At 41.7% G+C, this 23,545-nt stretch overlaps 1 protein-coding gene across 1 annotated transcript in view; it reads right to left on the reverse strand.

Annotated features, from left to right (window-relative positions):
* Positions 1-798: 798 nt before the first annotated feature.
* KIAA1549 (KIAA1549 ortholog) overlaps positions 799-23,545 on the reverse strand; it is a 154,989-nt gene continuing 132,242 nt past the window's right edge. The window contains exons 19-21 of the mRNA XM_045496408.1: positions 20,580-20,737; positions 8,961-9,106; positions 799-6,526 (exon numbers count right to left, since the gene is read on the reverse strand). Coding sequence (XP_045352364.1) covers positions 6,272-6,526; positions 8,961-9,106; positions 20,580-20,737 — 559 coding nt within the window. The 3' untranslated portion in view covers positions 799-6,271. The remainder of the gene's footprint in view (positions 6,527-8,960; positions 9,107-20,579; positions 20,738-23,545) is intronic.

Below are 23,545 nucleotides of genomic sequence, written 5' to 3' on the forward strand. Positions count from 1 at the left end.
ATGGCAGGTGCTGGGCTGTGGGTGCCCATGGAAGGCTCACGTGAGCCTCTGCACGGGTCTAGGGGCTTGATCTGCATCAAACTTGTTTTAAAATTTTTAGATGATTTTAGATTTCGAGAGAAGCTGTAAAAATAGTGTTTCTGCGTGTCCTTTACTGACATTAAGAGAAGTCTTAGTAATCCTAGTAAAGTTAGCAAAACCAACAAAATTAACCTTTGCACAATACCGCTGACTAGCCTAGGGACTTTATTTGGGTTCCACTGTTTGGTTTTTTTTTTTTTTCCTCTAATGTCATTTGTTTTGTTCTCGCTGCTCCAGGATCCCATCCAGGTTTCCACATTTCATCTCGTTGTTACGTTCTACGGCATTTTGTTCCCTTGGCTTTCCTCCGTTTCCAGGCGTTGTCTTGGGTTTCATAAACAACTCCAGGTTGAACCTATTACCTTTCGAGATTGTGCAGACTTTGATCTTCTCATTTACCTTTCTAGGTAAAGGTAGAGTCCTAATCTTTTGTAGAGTCCTAATCTTTTAATTCCTAAATGAATCTGCAAGCATCAATTTGATTAGTGCAAAACACAGTGAGCAGAAGGGGGTGGGCACCAACCCAGGGGAGTGAAAACAATTCTGCGAATTCCACAGGCTGACGAGACTCCTTTCCACTTAATTCCTCAGAAAATCAAAGTCGTAGGTGTTCTCGCCAGGGCCACAAAAATTAGAGAAAAAGATCATCTCCTTCAACCATCACATTTCACAAATGAGAAAAATGATCACGTTACAAAGGAAAGAAACAGAAAAATATCATTTGACACCAATTCATAGCATTTATTGACATTTCCATTTAAAATGCTAGGAAAGCAGTATAAATTGTAAACATGGAAACCAAACACTTGCATAAATTATTTCAAAAACTCTACAGCACATTAGAAAACAGTGCAGCTAATTGAAGGGTAGAAACATAACTGACAAATAGAAGGGAAGGTTCGATTACTAAATCATATACCCACACTGAAATTTAAGTGCCCGTTTGAGACCAGCAAACCATGATTGTCAAGTTCAAGTTGCAGTATTGATGCCACAAGTGGCCTCAATTGACTCTGCGTATTTTCGTACATTATCACTCACAATCCAGGAAGAAGAGTGCAGGAAGAGTCAGAGGAACGTGGACCTTGACAAAGTAGGAGACAAGCAGGTATCCCAGAATGGCTCTGCTGAGCCTCCTTTCCTGCAAGGGTCATGAGCCCAATCTCCATGCTCCTTCGAAGATGCTCTGGAGGAGGGCTAAGCAGAGTGTATACCCCTTCCTAAAATGAGCCCTCTGGTGCTTAGAGCAAGTGCGTTAATTGGTGAAAGCCTCCTTCTTTCCCCCGTGAACAAGAGGAACAGCACAGGGTGTCTGGCTTGAACGTGGCCCTGTGCTCTTCCTAACTTGCACACTTAGGTTGTCAAGTCATGAATACTTGAATCAGGGGCATGAGACCCTTCACGACGCTCCAAGTTGTCCAGAAAGTTCCGGTGGAATCAGGGACCAAGCGACTCAAAATCTCTGTCCCTTCTACTATTCACTCTTTCTTTAAATGTGAAGTGGCCCCAGGGCAGAGCAACCCAGAGGAAGAAAGGCAAAGCAAGGAGCCTGCATAACTACCCTGTGGGAAACTAATTTGGACTAGACCACCTTAGCTTAAGACATTCATTCCTTCTCTCACTTGCTTGCGGGTTCCTAACTTTGTTTCATGTTTCCAAAGGCATTTAAAATGCTTTTCCTAAATTTCAATGCTGCTGCGTGTTCTTAAGATAAATTCTCAAATGTACTGTTAACACACACAAGCATGGAATTAGGATCGTACCGTGAGGTTTCAGTTTTCAAGTCTTTTTAATACTAGAGACAGGAGTCCTAAACACTGAAAGTTGCCTCCAAAAATATCAAAAGAAACCTGAAATATACACACCCCTTATTCATTAGGTAGTAAGTGTGAGCCTGTTACATTTTATGAGTATGTTACAGCAGTTGCTCTTAGAAACCCCTCTCACCTGTTACAAGAATATCCATTAATGTGTTGGATTAAATGTCAGAATGAAGTTCAAGTTACCATCCCATAAAAATGCATTTTGTGATCAAATGGTCAGTGTGCAGGTACAGAAGCAGACCCCCTCACCCTCCCGCCGGGACAAATGTGGATAAGCAGGCTCTGGAGACTGGCTTTGGAGGTAGAAATGGAATGGCTGCAACTCACCTCGAGCAGAGGTCAGTGTGGTACTTAAGACTGGAAGCCCCCTTCTCCCCTGCCCAGAACCTCAACCAGCTTTCCTTTCAACCAGCAAATTCATTCACGTCTGAGAATCCAGTAGGAAAGGGGACGGGAAGTTCATGTAATGATTAACGTGTGGATTACTGCAAAAGCAAATCGGTGTCCGAGTGACCGGTTTGGCCACTGGAGCACTAAGAAGTGCGAATACAGTAAACACTGACCCTGTACACAGTTAAATGGGAGGCTCAAGAAGCACAGCATTACCTGTTTCGGCCCAAAGCCTTCAGGTGCCCCTCTCACCTGTGCTTTGCATCACAGGCCTCACGCCCTGAAAAGCCCGGTTGGCAAAACCCGCTTAGTCTGCTGCTCAAAAGTCATATGCCACCAAAATCAAACCATATTCTGAAATTAAACAAAATCTGGAGAAAATTGTGTAGGTAGCTACAAAGAAGTGGGATGTATTTATTTATAACCTACTCTGCTCCACAAAGGATTTAATGTGGTTTTACGGCTGACCACTGAGATCGGCTCTACGCCATAAACCTTGGTGGAATTCTTGCAATATTTTCATACTTATAATTCCTCCAGCAGTTCTTGGTACCTTTCTCTTCCCTCCTCCAGACTGGATCTCTTGCTGAGCAGACCTTCTTCGCGGACCTGGCCATTTTCTTGTTGTACTACTGCAAACCCCTTCTCACAGTCCCATTTCTTCCTCTTGTTTTATTAAAACTCCTTACAGAGTGCGGTTAGGGATCCTGTCCTCATACTGCAGCAGATCAAGTTCATGTTCAATGACAGCTTCGCCTACTTTCTACGTCCTTCCTCAGGCCTACTCCCAGCTCTTTCCTTGCCATCTCACCAGCTCCCCCGTCTTCATTACAGTAGCTTCTCACGTGGGCTTCTCCCCAGAACCCCGTGGTTTCCAAAGTGCAACTTCCCTTCTCCTGAGTACCCAACGCACTGGTGTATTTTCAATGATCCTTTCTGACGTTCACACCACATTATGTATCTGTATCTTCTTCTGTCTTTTATACCCATCTGTGCTATCTGCCTTAGACTCTAAGATCTCAGAACACAGGGCTCATGGTGACTTTTTTGGTGCTACAAACAGCAAAAAATCATGAGCAGAAAGATGTTTGATAAACACTGTTTTGAAATTAATGGCAACGGAAGCGAATTTAAAGCAAATCGGGAGAGACGAAGAGACACACGGAAACCTTAGTTTCGCTCTGGTTACCTCCACGTGAATTCATTCACTGGTAGATGACAGCGTATCAGACTGTCCAATTCCAGTGCAATCATACAGATAACATCTTACATTTCACCAAGCTTTGTGCTCCCTCCTCAAAGGCTATTTGCACATATGAGCACATGTGAATCTCAAAACAAGAAATTCTGGGAGGTGGGCAGGGGAGGTCTGTTCTCGTTCAGCTGATGAGAATGAGGCTCAGGAATGGACCTGACACAGCAAGTTGGTGACAGAGTAGTCTCTGAAAACGATCATTTCTCCAACTCTCTCTAAAACTGTAAGTCAACTTGATAGCTTGCGTTATTACCACTAGAACTTTCAAACTAAGGAAAAAGAGACACAAAATTTAACTTTTCATTTTAGAACTCCAAGGCCACCCACGATCGACATGAGGACCTTTCTTTTAAGTAGATCACGTTAACTGGGCGTCCGGAGATCCATTTGGGTGTGGTGCTCCCCACAACAGTTAGTCTGTCCTGAGTTCTGTGACAGGTAGACTGCTGCAGGTGTTTAGAGAACACAAGTGCAGACCAAGTGTGGTTTACGACCAACTCACGAACGCTGTGATCCCACGGGCCTGCTCACACCACACCACACACCACCGGTTATCTCGTGTTATCTTTGGTCTTGACATTTGCTTAAAAGTGTATCAATTCTAAGCACAACAATACAGGTAGAATCCTTTCATGCTCATCTGAAAGGCATCAAGATCCCCTACTGCAGCTCCCTGGAGAAGAGACATCTGGTTCTGTGATGGACACAGGAGGTAACGATTCTTAGTACACTGGGTACAAACACAACACTGAGCAGAACAGAAGGGAGCCTGTGTTTATTCCATTTGCTGTCACACAGTCTGAACTCACTGTAAGATGTCCCAAATAAAATTCTGCTTAGGTATCGGGAAACCTGGTATTTCTGAATGACATGCAAAGTACTCCTCCATTTTGGGGAGAGTCTGGTATGTGACCAAGACTGAGAGGTAAGAAATCGAGCCCAGAGGGGGTCTTCTCTCCCACACTGCTTGGAGCCTTTGAGGGCTGCCTGAAAAGGGGTCTCCGTTCCTTTAACATCCTCGAGAGACTTCCTCTCCTGCGCCCCTTCTCTTCCAGAGGGGCAGGGATGAAATGGCTACATTTAACTTCCCAGAAGCGAGATGCCCTGTATCGTAAGACCATCTGACAGACTTCAATGAGGAAGCGCTGCAACGATTCTGGCCCCCAGTGATTACATTTTGGAAACCTATTTCAGCTGTTGCAGGGTTCTTAAAATTTGATGCAGATTTTGATTCCTCAGAGTCCTGAATTCTGCCTGTTGATTTGTGGTTAGTTAAAAGTAATAGTTGATCTAATAAAAAAGGATTCAGAGTGGAAATCAGTTATCTGTTTTTCTTCTGAACTTCACTCAAGTACCAGAAAGCAGAACGGCCCTTATTATTATGATCCTTCCTCTAATCTGGGAAGTAGGGAAATGTTTACTTCAAGAGTGAATCTCAAGAGAGGCGATACCCTCTGTCAGGCCCCAAGGATGTAAGATGGTTTTAACAGCCACTCAGCGGTCGTGCACAATACAATCAGAAACTGGGAGCAACTCCCTCCTTTCCCTTGTGGTCCTCAAAGCTCCTCTTTACATTTCTTGATTTATTACAGAGAGGCTGGACCGAACTCCATTTCATTTCCAGGTCTTGAACACAGAGAACGTGATTACTAGAAATGCACTCGTGCATAACAATCTGTTGGCCCTAGGAGTTTTCATAGACAATTTTTGCTCGTGGGAGATTTCTCATTCAAATGTGATTTGCGAGCAACTCATCAGCTAAGTGCAAGGATTAGTTATGACCTCCTGAAAGCCGCCTCCTCTAGCACTGGCCTTACTAATGGCATGCGCTGAGATGGGATGCTATTGGCAGTCACATGCGCCCAATTAATTAAACAGCAAATACACTTAAGAATGTAAATCTAAACTTCGATATGTATTTTGAATAACCAAATAAATAGTAACGTTTCCCCTCCCCGCGCTGGGAGGTTTTTTTGTTTGTTTTCTCCTCCCTAGGACAAAATGAAATCCTCAACATACTCTTCCACTGAAAAAGCCAAAGTTTGCATTTCACAGACATAAACGTGAAGGGGGCCCTCGGAGCTGTAGCACCAGAAGTAGAAGGAAAAATGCAGATGATGGCTTCTTTTGGAATCATCAGGCTCTACGATCTATCATTTGGTTTCTCACTAGTAGCTTTGTAAATTCCCAAACAGTCTTAGTATTTTTGTTGTTAATATGACTATTAAAATAAGTTCCTATGGAGAAAAAGAGGAAAATCAAGCTGTTAATAAAATGTCTTCAAATCTCTTTTCTCAAAAAACAAAGCAGCAAGTTCATCATACAAACCAGTCTGAATCACATCTTCCCACAGAAACGCTGGATTCCAATAATCCCTAAACCATCTACACAATTTTCATCCTTTACCTTTAAAAAGGAGACTAATTTAGTGATTTTTGTTAGCTTAGTCTTATGGTTTGTCTTCATGAAGTGCTGCTGGCTTTTGGCCAGAAGTACGTAAATTTCGACTGAAACCCAAGTGGTCAAAAAATTGCCAACCGATTAAAAGCATCATGAGCTGTCATGTGACTTATGGCATCTTCTAAAATTGCAACTTGCTCCCTTACATGGGCGCCTAGCCCAGGAGATGCACATCCTCTTACAAACACCCACTCAGTTGATTTCCATTTAGTCTTGCTTCCACGGGAAGCAGATACTTGGCAAATCTGCAAGGCGAGGCCGATCAGCTGTGGAAGTTCTGCACGGCGGTCTGTTTCTGGGAAAGCCGGAGGAGCTCCTCGCGGATCGCTTTGATGAGAGAAGCCGAGGAGTGGCCGGGCTGGAGGTCTTCTGTGGAGCTGGTGGCGTAAGCCAGCCCCGCGCCCTGCAGCCCCCTGTGTGGGAGGTTCCCAGGAGGAGCGGAGGGCTCCCTGCCTGAAGTCCTTGGCACCTGGAACAGCGGTGAGGAAGAATACTCCTGATGGCCAAGCATGTGCGTCTGAAAGAACATGGCAAACGTTACTGTATTTCCCACGTAAGAACAGGAGGGAAAGTCAAATTCGCTGGTGGTAGGTGTACTCCCAGGATGACTTCTGACCACTGCCCACCCACCCTGGCTCTCCAATCAGGCCTCAAGGTGGGATGGACAGACTGTGGAAGAAGTGCTGGAGGGGGAGCAGTACAATAAAGAAACCCTTGGACTTCACAGATGCCTAATAAATACTTGCTTAAAAGCAGACAGAAGGAATGATGAGGTTGGCCAAGTCTCTGGGCCTCTATGTGTGGAGGTCAGTGGTCCACTGGGAGAACAGGAAAGGACCTAGAGAGCTGGGGTCCCTTCCCTGGGGAGGTGAAAGGTCAAATGAGGGCATCTGAGAGCTGGAAGAGGTGAGCAAGTCCCTGCAGAGCAAATGACAAGAACTGCCTCTGCTCTGGGCCTGGAGCTTTGAGAGGGTGTGCCTGTGACACATGCTGAGACCACAGAACATGCACAAGGTCACAAAATCGTTTTCCATTTTATTCATGTGTGTCTATTGACTGTTCTGCAGACCTTTTTCTTTAAAAAGTTATCTGCACTGGGGTACCTGGGTGGCTCAGTTGGTTTAAGCGTCTGACTTTAGCACAGGTCATGATCTCGTGGTCTATGAGTTCAAGCCCCCTGTTGGGCTTTGTGCTGACAGCTCAGAGCCTGGAGCCTGCTTTGGATTCTGTGTTTCCCTCTCTCTCTGCCCCTCCCCTGCTCATGCTCTGTCTCTCTCAGTCTCTCAAAAATAAACAAACATTAAAAAAAAAAAAGTTATCTGCACTGGGGTACCTGGGTGGCTCAGTCGGTTGAGCATCCAACCGTTGATTTTGGCTCAGATAATGATCTCAGGATTCGTGGGATCAAGCCCCATGTCAGGCTTTGCACTAAGAGCACAGAGCCTGCTTGGGATTCTCTGTTTCCCTCTCTCTCTGCCCCTCCCTACACGCTCTCTCTCTCTCTCTAAAAAATAAACATTTTAAAATAGTTATCTGTACTGCAACACACGAGAGTTTTGCCTATATTTACATAATATAAATTAATTTGGCATTCATTTGACCAGAATTATACTTTTCAGTGATTTTTTTTTCATATTTTTTTCAGTGAAAAATCTCTCTTTGGATGTACATATAAGTACTAAATCTGTGGTTTCACTTAGGCTAAAAATTAGCCTAATGGTAAACATGGCGTTCAAGCTCTAGAATATTTCTACATTTCACGTTTCCAAATAGTGATAAAAGAGGCAGTATAAAGTGAACGCTAGATCTGATAGGAAAACACAAAGCACAGTAAAAAAATAAGCTGGGCACAACGAAGGCAGAAAAAGAAAAGTGTGAGCAAATGTCAAGTAGACACCTGAGATTCTAAGTATAAGAGCCTATCTGATAGGGGAAAATTACATTCTGGAGTTAATTTTCTTTCTCTGAATAGTAGAACCATCTGGCCATGAAAAGAATTTAGTGTATCTGCTGGAAAGACACATAAATGCATGTAAAAGTCTTGAGAAAAATGAAGGAAATCATTTGTGGAAATTACCTGTGCCCGTATTGACTCCATTCCTACAAAGGAGCAGTCAAAGCAAGGAGAAGCCTCTAAAAGAAACCCTATGCCTTGGAATGCTCCAACCTGTGAGATTACGGCAGAAGCATCTCGTGGGGGTCATAATGGATATGACGTTGATTAGCCCACAACAAAGCACAAATGGTGAGCAAGTAGGCACGTGAGATCATACACGTGTATACAACAGTAACACCAAAGATCAAGTCCAGATTTTAGTCACCTACAGGTTCACATTCACTACTTGAAAGTTAAAATCAGTGAGACAGAAAGCAGAATTGTGGTTGCCTGTAGCTGGGGGAGAGGCAAAGGGCACTTAGTGTCTAATGAGCACACACTTCCCATTTTACAAGATGAAAAATGCCAAGGAGATGGATGGGGGTGATGGTTGTGCAACATCATGAATGTATTTGAAACCACTGAACTGGGAACTGGGAAGGGTTAAGATGGTAAATTTTGTATTATGTGTGTTTTACCACAATATAAAAAAATTGGAAAAATTTTCAAAGTAGCTGTTACTTATAGGTCTCTGTCCAGATTTTAATGTAATGAACATCACTTTCATTACTTTTTCTGCAAGGTTATTTTCAAAAATTCACTACTTTAAGTCTAAAATCTGCCTCAAGAAAGATGATACACTTTTGAAAAGTTCAATGCCAGTACTCTCCCCCTCTCGGTGGGTGGGAATTTATGATCTAAAAACTGCAGGCAAAAATACACTTATGGAGAAAAAAGTGAGGGAGTTAGTTACAACTTTTATGTATGTAGGTTTTAAAGAGCGATCCTCAAAGCAGAGGCAGAAGCAGCTAAATTAAGTGATTATTCCGTGATGACCCACACACAAGATACTCACAGCCTCTCTTCGGCCCGCTTCATCCTCCCCGTAGGAAGGCCAGCCTGGTCCCCCATACTGGCCGCCTCTGCTCGGTGGGATTTCCACTGGCTGGGCTCCAATTCTGCTTGCAATCCCCACCTGTGTCAGGTGCTGAATCTGGGAGCCTGAAGGAACAGAGCGGGCACTTGGGTCAACACTTGTTGAGAAGCGAAGTCGCCTGGCAAGACGCTTGGGTTTTGACTACAGATCTTCCTTACGGACAAGGGATACAAGCGTTGTTCAAACACGGCCCCAATTCCATCTCCAGAGGATGATACTTCCTAGGAAAAACGGACTGTGGATTTCTTGGTTCCTCTTACTTCCGTTTAATACGGTGCCTAACAGTGATGTTCTTATATTCATATATAGACATCAGAGGACGGGGAATAAAGGCTATAGCAGAGGGCCTTTCCACTCATTTCCAAGAGGTTATAAAGAAGGATGATCTTATTGATTCCAAAGAAAGAAGGGAAAGGTTTTGGAGAAAGCTGAAACCTGGCTCCTGTGTGCTCGTGTTTCTGAGACTCACGAGGAGAGAAAATACAGTATGTATTTGTTCTTAAAAGGCAGGGTGTGTATTTCTTTAATTTCAGAATGTTTACGTACATTTATGTTCACTATACTTACACTGTTTCCACAACTTAGGCATGTCATAATTAAAATTTTAAAGCCACCCACCCAGCCTCTTCAGGGAGCTGTGCTGATGGCAAAGCCAGGAGTCTCTCTACAGCTCATTCTCTACACGTAGACATGCTGTAGCCTCAGGGAGCTATGAAGGCCAGGCTGTAAATGACATATTTTCCTACTCCATCAACTTATGCAATATGGATATACCCCTACTCCATAGATTAAGGGAGACAAAAAAAGTGACCTTTACGCTCTGGGAAATCAAATACTTGTTCCCAAATGCTCCCAGGATCATCAAATCTGTCTATGCTGTGCAGACTGGCCCTACGAGGTTCAGAGATTTCAGAGGTAGGGAAGGCGGCCCTCTCCTTCTTCCAGCCTTCTCCTACTCTAGCTGTCAAAGTAACAGCCTCCATGAACCAAATACATGTTTTTAAACAAAGGAATGCCACAGTTTCATTTGGATCTGCAATAACTAAATGCTAAAGGTCAGAAAAAAAACCTGCTAGGCTCCTGTCAGAGCAATGTACCCAGAAGAGCTCTTGCCAATTACTGAAGTTTCATAAAATTGATTAAAATTATCAGGACCAGGGCACCTGGTAGGCTCAGTCAGTTAAGTATCCCACTTCAGCTCAGGTCATGATCTTGCAGTTTGTGAGTTCGAGCCCCACGCTGCACTGCCAGTGCAGAGCCTCCTTGGGATTCTGTCTCTCTGCCTCTCTCTCTGCCCCTTCCCCACTTGCACTGCCTCTCTCAAAATAAATAAACAAACTTAAAAAAATAAAATTATTAGGACCATCAGTACGGTTTGCTCAACAGATACTGGTTGAGCAAATCCTGCAAAGAACAAAAATGTAGCACGCTATTCCCCAGCATTTACCAAGGTGCACACAAGCGCACAGACAGAAAAGCATACCTTTGTGTTAAAAGTGCAATGGTAGTCGAAATCATAATTGAGACACAATTCTGTATCTTGCTTTGTTTACTTAACAATACGGCATGGGCTTTCCCCATGATTCAAGTGGGGCATCACGCCCAGGAAGCCTAGGTTTGCATTCCAGCCCCGGCAGTGACAGCCCTGTCACCTTGGGCAGCCGGCTACCACTCCCACTGAGCCCTGATGCCTCATTTCTCACATGGGGAAAAAACACCCACTTCATGATGTTATTTTCAGAATTGAAAGAGATAAAATAGGTCAAGTACCATAAACATAAGAGGCAATTGGGAAATCTTAAATCCTCTCTTTCTGATTCCTTTTGAGCTCTTCATTTTAAATAGCTACACACTTGGGGACTTCCAGAGAAGGTGGCGAAATAGAAGGATCTGAGCTCACCTCGTCCCACACTGACACCGAGATAACACCCACATCAGTGTAAATAACCCAGAAAACGACCTGAAGTCTGGCAGAACAGACTCTCCACAACTAAACATAGTGAAGAGGCCATATCCAAAAGGGTAGGGAGGGCAGAGGCATGGTCAGGAACCAAACGGACCCTCCAGATTGTCCTCAGGAGGGAGGGTCACTTCAAGTACAGAAAAGGGTAAGGAGCAGACCCCACACCAGGCACCCCAGGCACAGGGGACTCGAACTGGGAAGACAAACTCCCTTATTATTTGGCTTTGAAAAACCAGAGGAGCTTAACTTCATGAATTCTTACAATCAGTGGGGTTGAACACCCGAAACTTTAAAAACACGCAGACTCAACTCTGGTAGTCAGAGGGCAAGAGGAAACTGAGTCTCCACCCTTAAAGAGACAAGACAACAAACAGCTCCACTTAGATACAGCATAGAAGCAGCAGTTTGAAAAATGCCTGGGATATAAAGGTGTCACTTCCCTGCCCTGCCCCTCAGCCTATATAGGTGACACCTGCGGGAACCAGTGCAGCACAAATACTCTCCACCGAGCTCGCTAACAGTGCACTGCACCCCTGCACTCTTCTGTGGACCTACCCGCTCCCACCCACTCTTAGCACCTCTCTAAAGTGGCCCCAGGTTCCTCCCAGGGCAGAACTGAGAAACCTTGCTAATACCAGGCACCCTATTCCCGCATTCTCCTGCAGACACACCCCCTCCAAAATGCCCTTGGCAGGAGTCCATCCAAAGAGGTGCCCTAAGTGCAGCAGTGTGCCAGGAACCCTGAAAGGTTCCACTCTTTTTTTTTTTAATTTCTTTTAAATCCTAACCATTTTCAACATGCTGTGTCACATATGTCTAGTTTTTCTTTCTTAGTGGTTCATGTTTTGGTAAAGCTTTCTTTGCCTCTGCAGATGTATTGATCTCTCTTAATATGTTACACCATCTTTGTTGTAAAAATACAAGTCAGAAGGCATAGTCCTTAATATTTCTAATTTTATTTTAATAAAGGGAACTGGTTTCCTGGCATGTAGCTAGCCAGGTCTTCTTTAAAAAAACAAAACAGGGGCGCCTGGGTGGCGCAGTCGGTTAAGTGTCCGACTTCAGCCAGGTCACGATCTCGCGGTCCGTGAGTTCGAGCCCCACGTCGGGCTCTGGGCTGATGGCTCAGAGCCTGAAGCCTGTTTCCGATTCTGTGTCTCCCTCTCTCTGCCCCTCCCCCGTTCATGCTCTCTCTCTGTCCCAGAAATGAATAAACGTTGAAAAAATTAAAAACAAACAAAAAAAAAACAAACAAACAAACAAAAAACTCAACAGGATAAAAAATAAGAATAGATTAAGGGAACTCAGCAATACAATCAAGTACAACAAGATTTGCACTAGAAGGATCCCAGAAGGAGAGAGAGAAAATGGGCCAGAAATTTATTTGAAGAAATAATAGCTGAAAACCTCCCAAATCTGAGGAAGGAAATAAAAATCCAGATCCTGGAGGCATGGAGAGCCCTCCACAAAATCAACCCAAGGAGGTCCACAACAAAACACATAGTAATTAAAATGGCACAAAGTAGTGATAAAAAGAGAGTTTTAAAAACAGCAAGAGAAAAGAAAACAGTTACATACAAGGGAAACCCCATAAGGCTATCAGTGGACTTTTCAACAGAAACTTTGCAGGCCAGAAGAGAGTGGCATGATATATTCAAAATGCTGAAAGGAAAAAAAACAAAACCTGCAACCGAGAAACACTCTATCTAGCAAGGTTATCATTCAGAATAGAAGGAGAGACAAAGAGTTTCCCAGACAAACAAAAGTTAAAGAAAGTCACCACCGCTAAACTAGCCCCACAAGAAATGTTAAAGGGGATCTTTGAGTGGAAACAAGAGAACATAAGCACGAATAAGAAAAATAGGAAGCACAAAAGCTCTACAATTAAGCACAACCATAAAAATCAGTCAAGGGATTTACAAAATAAAAGGATGGAAAATATGACACCATATACCTAAAACACGGGAGGGAGAGGAGTAAAAATTTAGTGCGTTCAACTAAATGGGTTCAACTTCAAGTGATGATCAACTTAATATAGACTGCAACATGCATAAGATATTCTATATAAACCTAATGGTAGCCACAAGGAAAAACCAGTAATAAATATGAAAAAATAAAGAGAAAGGAATTCAAGCATATCACTAAATTAAACCAGCAAACCACGAGATAAGAGAGTAAGAGAAGACGAAAACAGAAAAGAACTACAAAAATACTGTAAAACAAGTGACAAAATGACAGTAAGTACAAAGCTATCAATAATTATTTTGAACGTAAATGGACTAAATACACCAATCAAAAGATGCAGGGTGATAGAATGGATAAAAAAGCAAGACCCATCTACAAGGTGCCTACAAGAGACTCATTTCAGACCTAAAGACACATGCAGACTGAAAGTGAAGATACGAAAAAATATTTATCATGCAAATGGAAGTGAAAAGAAAGCTGGGGTGGCAATACTTATATCAGACAAAATAGACTTTAAAACAAAGACTGTAACAAGAGACAACAAAGGACACTACATAGTCATAAAGGGAACAATCCAACAAGAAGATATAACAATTACAAATATTTATGCACCCAACATAGAAGCACCCAAATACAGGAAGCAGCTATTAATAAACATATAGGAAGTATCAATAGTAATACAATAAGAGTAGGGAATTTAAACATACCACTTACATTGTTGGATAGATCATCCAAAGAGAAAATCAACAAGGACACAGTGGCTTTGAATAACACATTAGACCACTTGGATTTAACATATATCAGAACATTCTATCCCAAAACAGAATACACATGTTTTTCAAGTGCACAAGGAACATTTTCCAGACTAGATCACAGGTTAGGCCACAAAACAAGTCTCAACAAACTCAGAAAGAATGAAGCCATACCATGCATCTTTTCTGACCACAATACCATGAAACTAGAAATCAACCACAAGAAAAAAATATGGAAAGACCACAAATACACGAAGGTTAAATTCTTTTGAAGTGCACAAAGAACATTCTCCAGAATAGATCACAGGTTAGGCCACAAAACCAACAAGTCTCAACAAATTCAAAAAGACTTAAGTCATACCATGCATCTTTTCTGACCACAATACCATGAAACAAGAAATCAACCACAAGAAAAAATATGGAAAGACCACAAATACATCGAGGTTAAATTACATGTTGCTAAACAATGATTGGGTCAACCAAGATATCAAAGAGGAAATCAAAAAACACAGGGAGACAAATGAAAAAAAGAAAAAAAACCACAATGGCCTAATATCTTTGGGATGCAGCAAAAGCTGATCTAAGAGAGAAGCCTATTGCAATATAGGCCTACCTCAAGAAGCAAGAAAAATCTCAAATAAATACCCTAAGCTTACACTTAAAGGAGCCAGAAAAAGAACAAACAGAACCCAAAACCAATGAAAGGAAGAAAATAATAAATATTAGAGCAAAAATAAATGAAATAGAAACTAAGAAGATAATAGAACAGATCAATGAAAAACAGGAGCTGGTTCTTTCAAAACGCAAACAAAACTGATAAGCCTTTAAACCAGATTCATCAAAAAGAAAAAAAAAAGACTCAAATAAACAAAATCAGACACAAAAGAGGAGAAATAACACCAACACCACAGAAATACAAAGGATTCTAAGAGATTACGAAAAATTATATGCCAACAAATTGGATAACCTAGGAGAAATGGATAAATTCTTAGAAACAAATAACCTCCCAAAACTGAATCAGGAAGAAATAGAAAATTTGAGCACACTGATTACCAATAATAAAATCAAGTCAGTAATCAAAAAGCTCCCAACAAACAAAAGTCTATGAAAAAATGGCTTCACAGATTAATTCTACCAAACATTTAAAGAATACTTATTCTTCTCAAAGTATTCCAAAAAACAGGAAGGAAAGCTTCCAAACTCATTCTGTGAGGTTAGCATTACCCTGATAAAGACAACACAAAAAGAGAAAACTACAGGCCAATATCTCAGATGAACATAAATACAAAATCCTCGACAAAATATTAGCAAACCAAATCCAACAACACATTAAAAAACTCATTTGCCACAATCAAGTGGGATTTATTCCTGGGATGCAAGGGTAATTCAATATTCCCAAATCAATCAACGTGATATATCACATCAACAAGAGAAAGGATAAGAACAATATGATAATTTCAACAGATGCAGAAAAAGCATGTGACAAAGTAAAACATCCATTCATGCTAAGAACCCTCAACAAACTAGGTCTAGAAGGAAAATACCTCAACATAATAAAGGCCATATATGAAAACCCACAGCTAACATCACACTCAGTGGTGGAAAACTGAGAGATTTTCCCCTAAGATCAGGAAAAACAAGACAAGAACGTTGACTTTCACCACTTTTTTTTTTTTAGTTTATTTATTTATTTTGAGAGACAGGGAGAGGGAATGGAGGCGGGGCACAGATAGAGAGAGGGTAAGAGAGAAAGAATGCCAAGCAGACTCCCTGCTGTCACTGCAGAGCCCAACAGGGGGCTTGAACCCACAAACCGGAGAGATCATGACCTGAGCTGAAATCAAGAGTCAGACGCTCAACCAACTGAGCCACCCAGGCTCCCCTCTCATCACTTTTATTCAACATTGTACTGGAATTCCTAGCTACAGCAATCAGACAACAAAAAGAAATAAAAGGCATCCAAATCAGTTAGAAAGAAGTAAAACTTTGACTACCTGCAGATACCTACTAAACATAGAAAACTCTAAAGGTTCCACCAAAAAACTACTGTAACTGATAAATGAATTCAGTAAGGTCACAGGATACAAAATCAATACACAAAAATCTAGTGCACTTCCATACACTAATAATGAAGTAACAGAAAGAGAAGTTTGAAAAAAAATCCCATTTACTACTGCACCGAAATGAATAAGACACCTAGGAATAAACTTAACTACAGTGGTGAATGATTTACATTCTGAAAACCATAAACATTGATGGAAGAAACTGATGACACAAACAAATGGAAAGATATTCCATGCTCCTGGATTAGGCGAATACTGTTAAAATGTCCATACTATCAACAGCAATATAGGGGTGCCTGGGAGGCTCAGTTGGTTAAGTGTCCAACTTCGGCTCAAGTCATGATCTCACAAGTCATGGATTTGAGCCCCACATCAGGCTCCTTGCTCTCAGCGCAGAGCCTGCTTGACATCCTCTGTCCCACTCTCTCTCTGCCCCTCCCCTGCTTGCATTCTTTCAAAACTAAACAAACATCAAAAACACTTTTCAACATAACTAGAACAAATAATCTTAAAATTGGTATGGAACCACACAAGACCCCAAATAGCCAAAGCAATCTTGACAAAGAAAAAAAAAACAACTGGAGGTATCATAATCCCAGATTTTAAGATATACTAAAAAGCTGCGGTAATAAAAACAGTATGGTACTGGCACAAAAACAGACACAGATCAATGGTACAGAACAGAGAGCCCAGAAATAAACCCACAATTATATGGTCAATTAATCTTTAACAAAGGAAGCAAGGATATGCAATGGGAAAAAGTCTCTTCAACGAATGATGTTGGGAAAACTGGACAGCTACATGCGAAAGAATAAAACTGGACCACTTTCTATACACAAAAATAAACTCAAAATGGATTAAAGACCTAATTGTGAGACCTAAAACCATTAACATCCTAGATGAGAGCACAGGCAGTAAGGTCCCTGACATCGGCCACAGCAACATTTTTCCAGCTATGTCTCCTGAGGCAAGGGCAAAAAAGCAAAAATAAACTATTGGGACTACATCAAAATAAAAAGCTTTTGGGGGCACCTGGGTGGCTCAGTCAGTTAAGAATCCCACTCTTGATTTTGGCTAGGTCATGATCTCACAGTTCATGAGTTTGAGCCCTATGTCAGGCTCTGCGCTGACAGTGCTGAGCTTGCTTGGAATTCTCTCTCTTTCCCTCTCTCTTTGCTCCTTCCCACCCCACCCCCGTCTCTCCCTCTCTCAAAATAAACAAACTTAAAAAATAAAATAAAATAAAATAAAATAAAATAAAATAAAATAAAATAAAATAAAAATAAAAAGTTTTTGCACAGCAAAGGGAACAATCAGCAAAACAAAAAGGCAACCTACAGAATGGAGAAAGATATTTGCAAATGACATAACCAATAAAGGGCTAGTATCCAAAATATATAAAGAACTGACACAACTCCACACCAAAACAAACAAACAAATAATGCAGGTCAAAAATGGGTAGAAGACATGAACAGACATTTCTCCAAGGAAGACATCCAGATTGCCAACAGACATCTCATCATCAGGGAAATGCAAATCAAAACCACAAGGAAATATCACCTCATATCTGTCAGAATGGCTAAAATCAAAAACACAAAAAACAAGTGTTGGTGAGGATGTGGAGAAAAACACTTGTGCACTGCTGGTGGGAACGTAAACTAGTGCAGCCACTGTGGAAGACGGTACGGAGATTCCTCAAAAAATTAAAAACAGAATTACCGTGTGATCTAAAAATAGAAATACGCTACTATTTACCCAAAGAACATGAAAACACTATTTTGAAAACATATATGCACCCCTATGTTTATAGCAGCATTACTTACAATAGCCAAATTGTGAAAACAACCCAAGTGTCCATCAATAGACGAATGGATAAAGAAGTGGTGGTGTATATATACAATGGAATATTACTCAGCCGTAAAAAGAATGAAATCTTGTCACCTGCAACAACATGGATGGAGCTAGAGGGTACACTGCTAAGTGAAACAAGTCAGTCTGATAAAGACAAATACCGTATCACTTAACTCACATGGAATTTAAGAAGCAAAACAAACGTACAAAGAAAAAAAAAAAAAAAAAGAGAGAAACCAAAAACACGGACTCTTAACTATAGAGAACAGATGGTTACCAGAAGGGAGGGGGTTGGGGGGAAGGGTGAGGGGGATTAAGAGGACACTTATCTTGGGGCGCCTGGGTGGCTCAGTCAGTTAAGAGTCCAACTCTTGATCTTGGCACGGGCATAATCTCACGGTTTGTGAGTTCGAGACCCACATGGGGGACTCTGCGCTGACAGCGCAGAGCCTGCTTGGGATTCTCTCTCTCTCCCTCTCTGTCTGCCCCTCCCCCACTTATGAGCACATGCATGTGCACACGCTTTCAAAATAAACTTAATAAAAAAGAGTATCTGGGGCGCCTGGGTGGCTCAGTCGGTTGAGCATCTGACTTCGACTCAGGTCACAGTCTCGCGGGCTGTGAGTTTGAGCCCCGCGTCGGGCTCTGTGCTGACAGTTCACAGCCTGGAGCCTGCTTCGGATTCTGTCTTCCTCTCTCTCTGCCCCACCCCCACTCATGCTCTCTCTCTCTCTCTCTCTCTCTCTGTCAAAAATCAACATTTTAAAAAAATTTTTTAAAAAGAGTATACTTTTCTTGATGAAGACTTGAGTAACGTATAGAAATGTTGAATCACTATATTGTATGCCTGAAACTAATATAACACTGCATGCTAAGTATACTGGGATTTAAAAAAAAAAAACTAAAATGAAATTAATTAATTAATTAATAATAAACAGCTGCACAATTTATGCACTGATCCCCTCATTACTAGGCATTTAGAGGGCTCACAATTCTCTATTACGAATAATGTGCTGATAAACACCTTTGCACTCGTTTTTCCCCAATATTTGGATTTCCTTGGGGAGGAGGATCCTAGATTCTCAAAAGTAGAATTAGCAAATGCAAAGCTTAGTAAGTCATCCTGCCCAGCTGCTTTCCCAATGTTTAATGATTTATACCACCACTGGAAATATACTAATAATAATTGCAGCTGATATTCACTGAAAGTTTGCAACACGTCAGGCACTATTTTGAGCACTTTGCACCTGTTATCTTCTGTAATCCACACAACAGCCACATTACCCCCACTGTACAGAAGAAGAAAGTGGATGCTAATGTTGTCCTGCTACGTTATTACGAAAACAGTTTCACGACTGAAATGGTGTCTCCCCATGGTTTTAAAGTGCATTTCTTCAGTCATGTTCAAAAGTGGGCATCTTTCATGTTTACTTTCCTGTGATATACACCCCACACACATATTCCTTCCGTGAATTCATCCTTCCTGTCCTTTGTCCATTTAGGCTCTGAAGTCTGCCCACTTATCAATTTCTTTGAATCATCCTCTCATAAAAATACCTCATGGGCATACCTGCTGAATACTTCCCTGGATTCTATTTTCCTTTGTTTCTAGTAATTTTTAGACATATACATATTCGATTATTTTAAATAGTCAAAAGGTAACTCTTCCAGTATATCTTAATATTTTCTATGACAAATTTTTATACAACTTAATCTCTTATTAGAAATTATTAGAAAATAACTTCCTCTTCAAATATTTCATATGTACCATTTCTCTATTCTTCTAGATTAAAGATGAAGCTGTCTGAATTTTGTTTGGGATATGTAATATGCACCAATGTTCAAATGAGCAGTAATTAACAGGAGAAAGAAAACTCACTACAAGTACAGCACCTGTAAAATATGGGAAATCCTGTGGGATATCCAGAGATATTTTTGTTGTTGACTGATAGACAATGCAACCTATAATAAATGCCTAGGAAACCATAAAGGATCACTATCCACCGATTATTACAAGTTTCGAAAAGGCTTAAACTGGCTCCTTGTTGACATTATAAAGGTATATATTGTCCAGAAAGTTAGAAAACTGCAAAAGATAAGCAAACATGTAATAGCTCCTCTTTTTAAAGCTTCAATTTCTTATTAAACCGTCAAACAGGAAGGTGAAGAAATGAAAATAAAAGTGACTTTGAGTAAAACAGTCAGATGGGTATAACGAACTTCGAAGACTTTTCAAAGCATGCTGAGCTGTACAAAAAAAAAATCTTAAACTCCACAGATGCTTGAGGAACAATGAACAACATTCACAAATATGGTATTTGTAGTATCAACTATTCATGAGACGCAGTTCCGTGACATGAAACAGCAATTTTTAATTCTGGGTAAACCGCCAGGGCCAACCAGCCACATGCCATGTGAGACTCAGCTCAGCCATGTTGGACTTGACTGTCACCTATGAGCAGTGTCCCTCGTCACTGAGGGACACTGAATGAAACAAATGAAACCAAATGAAACAAAAATCTCCCTAGGTTACTGTCCAGCAACATTTAGAGTTGTTTATCACAGGCTGGAAAAGTGCCTTTTTAGAAAACGACACTTGTTTTAAAGCCATACCAAGTGCTCAGAAACAGATCTTTCAGTTTACCGTAAGAATTAAGAAACACTTCCCCTGGCAGAGACGTGCTGTGCACTCCACGTGAAAGGATGTTCTGAGACACTGACACAGGAACAAGTCGGAGGACATCAGTCTTGGGATCTCCGCCACTCTCTCTTCCCCCCTCCCCTGCCGGCACCTCTACTGGGATCCCAGGGAGCACAGACTAGTGGAGGAGGTGACGGACGTGGGGACAGCGGTACCCTGGGAAGTCTGAAAGGTACTCTGCCGGAATGGCCAGAAAGCAGAGGTTCTCTAGTTCAGAAACGCAAGCTAAACAGCCACATGTACCTGTGGTGCCCCCGACAGGCCGTGGCCGGGCCACCGATGGCATCTCCTCAGGGTAGATCCCTCGGGCAGTGAACGGGGCGTCAGCCGATGCCTGTGTCTGCTGGGACTCAGAAGGCACCAGCTCCGAAGATGGCAGCAAACTGGGGCCAAAACCTGGTCTGAAAGCAAAGCAAGCCCAAGCATCAGAACCACACTGGACCCTGACTCTGGCATTTTATTAACTCCACCTTCCGTGCTACAGAAAAAGAAGACCTATCGGTGTAGTATCATCTCCTCTCCCACAACACAGAAATGTTTCCTGTTTGCTCCCTGACATATCTTCAGTACTAAGTACGGTGCCTGGAATAGAGCTGATGCCGGATGACTGAAGAAGAAATGCCCTTGTTTACAGACCAAAAGCAGGTACAGGTCAAGTTCCAGGGCCTGTGCGTCTCCAGCCTTGGACTAAAGCGCTGGTTCCCAATCTCGGCTGCACATGAGCATCCCCTGGAGAGCTTTCAAAAACCCCGATGGCCGTGCTGCACCCCAGACTAATGAAAACAGAATCTCTAGAGGTGAAACCCAGACAGAGCAATTTTTAAAGCTCCACTGATGATCCTGCTATTCATTAAGGCTGAAAACCAGTGCTCTAAAGCGGGGGTTCTCAAACTTTTTAGTCTTCGGACCCCTTTCCACTCAAAAACTATTAAGGGACTCCTGAGAATTTGTGTTTATGTGGATAGATATTTACTGCATTCAGAATTAAAACTAAAACTTTTTTAAATAACTATTTTCAAAATTCATTTAAAAAAAACAATATTGGGGTGGCTGGGTGGCTCATTCGGTTGAGCGTCCGACTTCAGCTCAAGTCATTATCTCGTGGTGAGTTCGAGCCCCGCGTCAGGCTCTGTGCTGACAGCTCGGAGCCTGAAGCCTGCTTTGAATTCTGTGTCTCCCTCTCTCTCTGCCCCTCCCCTGCTCATGCTTTGTCTCTCTCTGTCTCAAAAATAAATAAAACATTTTAAAAAAATTTTTAAGTAACAATATTAAGCATCTCACGTTAACATTTTCTCAAGTAGTCAACGATATTTTCTAACCCATTCCCCCCAAAAAAGTAGTTTTATTTTTTTTCAAATTTCCTTAATAGAAGATATCTGGATTCTCATATACCTTGTATTCAATCAGTTGCTGTAAGTTATTTTTTTAAACGTATTTATTCTGAGAGAGAAAGAGTGTGTGCACATGAGCAGGGGAGGGGTGGAGAGAGAGGGAGAAAGAGAATCCCAAGCAGGCTCTACGTGGTCAATGCAGAGCCCGATGCAGGGCTCAATCTCACGAATACTGAGATTGTGACCTAAGCCAAAATCAAGTCGGATGCTTAACTGACTGAGCAACACAGTCCCTGTAAGTTATTTAAAGAAGATGATCTGACTTCACATAAATACATAGTTGGATAGGAAGATTTTATTTTTATATTTTCATTTTTTTGGATAAGGAAGATCTTAATAGGCTTTTCAGATAATATTCAAATAATATTTCAGACAAATATTCTTCTTTGACATACCAGAACTCAGCAAAGTTTCCTCAAGGGTTAGTGGCAATATACAATCTGAAGAGTATCAATTAACTTTTCATACTCAGGTATATTCAAACCCACTACTAGTGTGCACTTTGAATGGACCCATGCATGACTTTCTTTGTTTTCTTTTTTTAGTTTTTTCAATGTTTGTTTATCTTTTCAGAGAGAGAGACAGAGGCAGAGCATGAGCAGGGGAAGGGCAGAGAGAGGGAGACACCATCTGAAGCAGGCTCCAGGCTCTGAGCTGTCAGCACAGGGCCCAACACAGAGCTCGAACCCACGAACCATGAGATCATGACCTGAGCCGACGTCCGATGTTTGACCGACTGAGCCACCCAGGCGCCCCGAGATTTTGACATGAGTCATTTGGAAAATATCAGTGCCATGCTTTATGCAGACTTTCCAGATATTGACACATTTCATTTCAGAGTACCAAAAATCACATTCATTAGCATCACCACTGAGCTCATCAGAAAAAAATCCTTTAAGCACTAGGAAGCTGTCAAGCACCTAGTGGCAGACAAGTTTCCAAAATTCAAATTTTCACTTGAAGGCTCTATTTTATCACTGGCAACAAATCCTGCCCGCTATTTTTCTTGACGTGACAGGCTCTCTTCCTTTATTTTCAAGACAGTGGCTGCCAAACAACCCGCGTCTGAATAACAATGTCATCTGATGGTCTCCTCAAACAAAAAACATGGCAGCAGTTCAGATGAGTTCTTAACTCCCACAACGGAACAAGTGCTTCTCCTTCACAATTCCGTTCTCTGCAAAGCGCTTTATGAGTCTTTCCTCCTTTGTCCTACAGACGATTAAAGACTCAAGGGTTTAGGTTTAAAAAAAAAAAAGAAAAATTTTTACTACTTCATTAAGAACATACTGTATAACCAGAACACTGGCGTTCTGAAAACGTTGTGATTGCACAGTGGTGAAGAATACAATGATCACTTGGGCCGTGTGGTGCCACTGATTCATGATAAGGGTCATGCAGTTTCATCCACCGCTGCTTTTGTGCCTCAGTGTAATCATCAACAATTAAAAAGATCAAATAATGTTTTAGTATTATTATGAACCACGGTTTGGACTTCATAGGCAGCCCCCCCCTCAAAAGGGTCTCAAGGACCATCACGGGTCTGAGAATCCCACCTTGAGAACCACTCTTCTAAAGAAATTCAAGAATGAAAAAGCATGATAGTTTAATTACGGTGCTTTGCAAATGACAGTCAACCAGGAATTAACAGATCAAACTAGTTTGATGAGAACACAGACTGACTCCGCCTCTATTCTGTAGCGTTATTTCCAGAGCATATCTCATAAATTGAAACCCAAGGCTATTTATGTATTGCTCTCTTTAGATAACTGCGACTGTTTTAGATTGACCTGAGAGAGAGAGAGGTCTGGTATCTCT

Source organism: Leopardus geoffroyi, chromosome A2, assembly GCF_018350155.1.
Source record: "Leopardus geoffroyi isolate Oge1 chromosome A2, O.geoffroyi_Oge1_pat1.0, whole genome shotgun sequence".
Classification (NCBI taxonomy): domain Eukaryota; kingdom Metazoa; phylum Chordata; class Mammalia; order Carnivora; family Felidae; genus Leopardus; species Leopardus geoffroyi.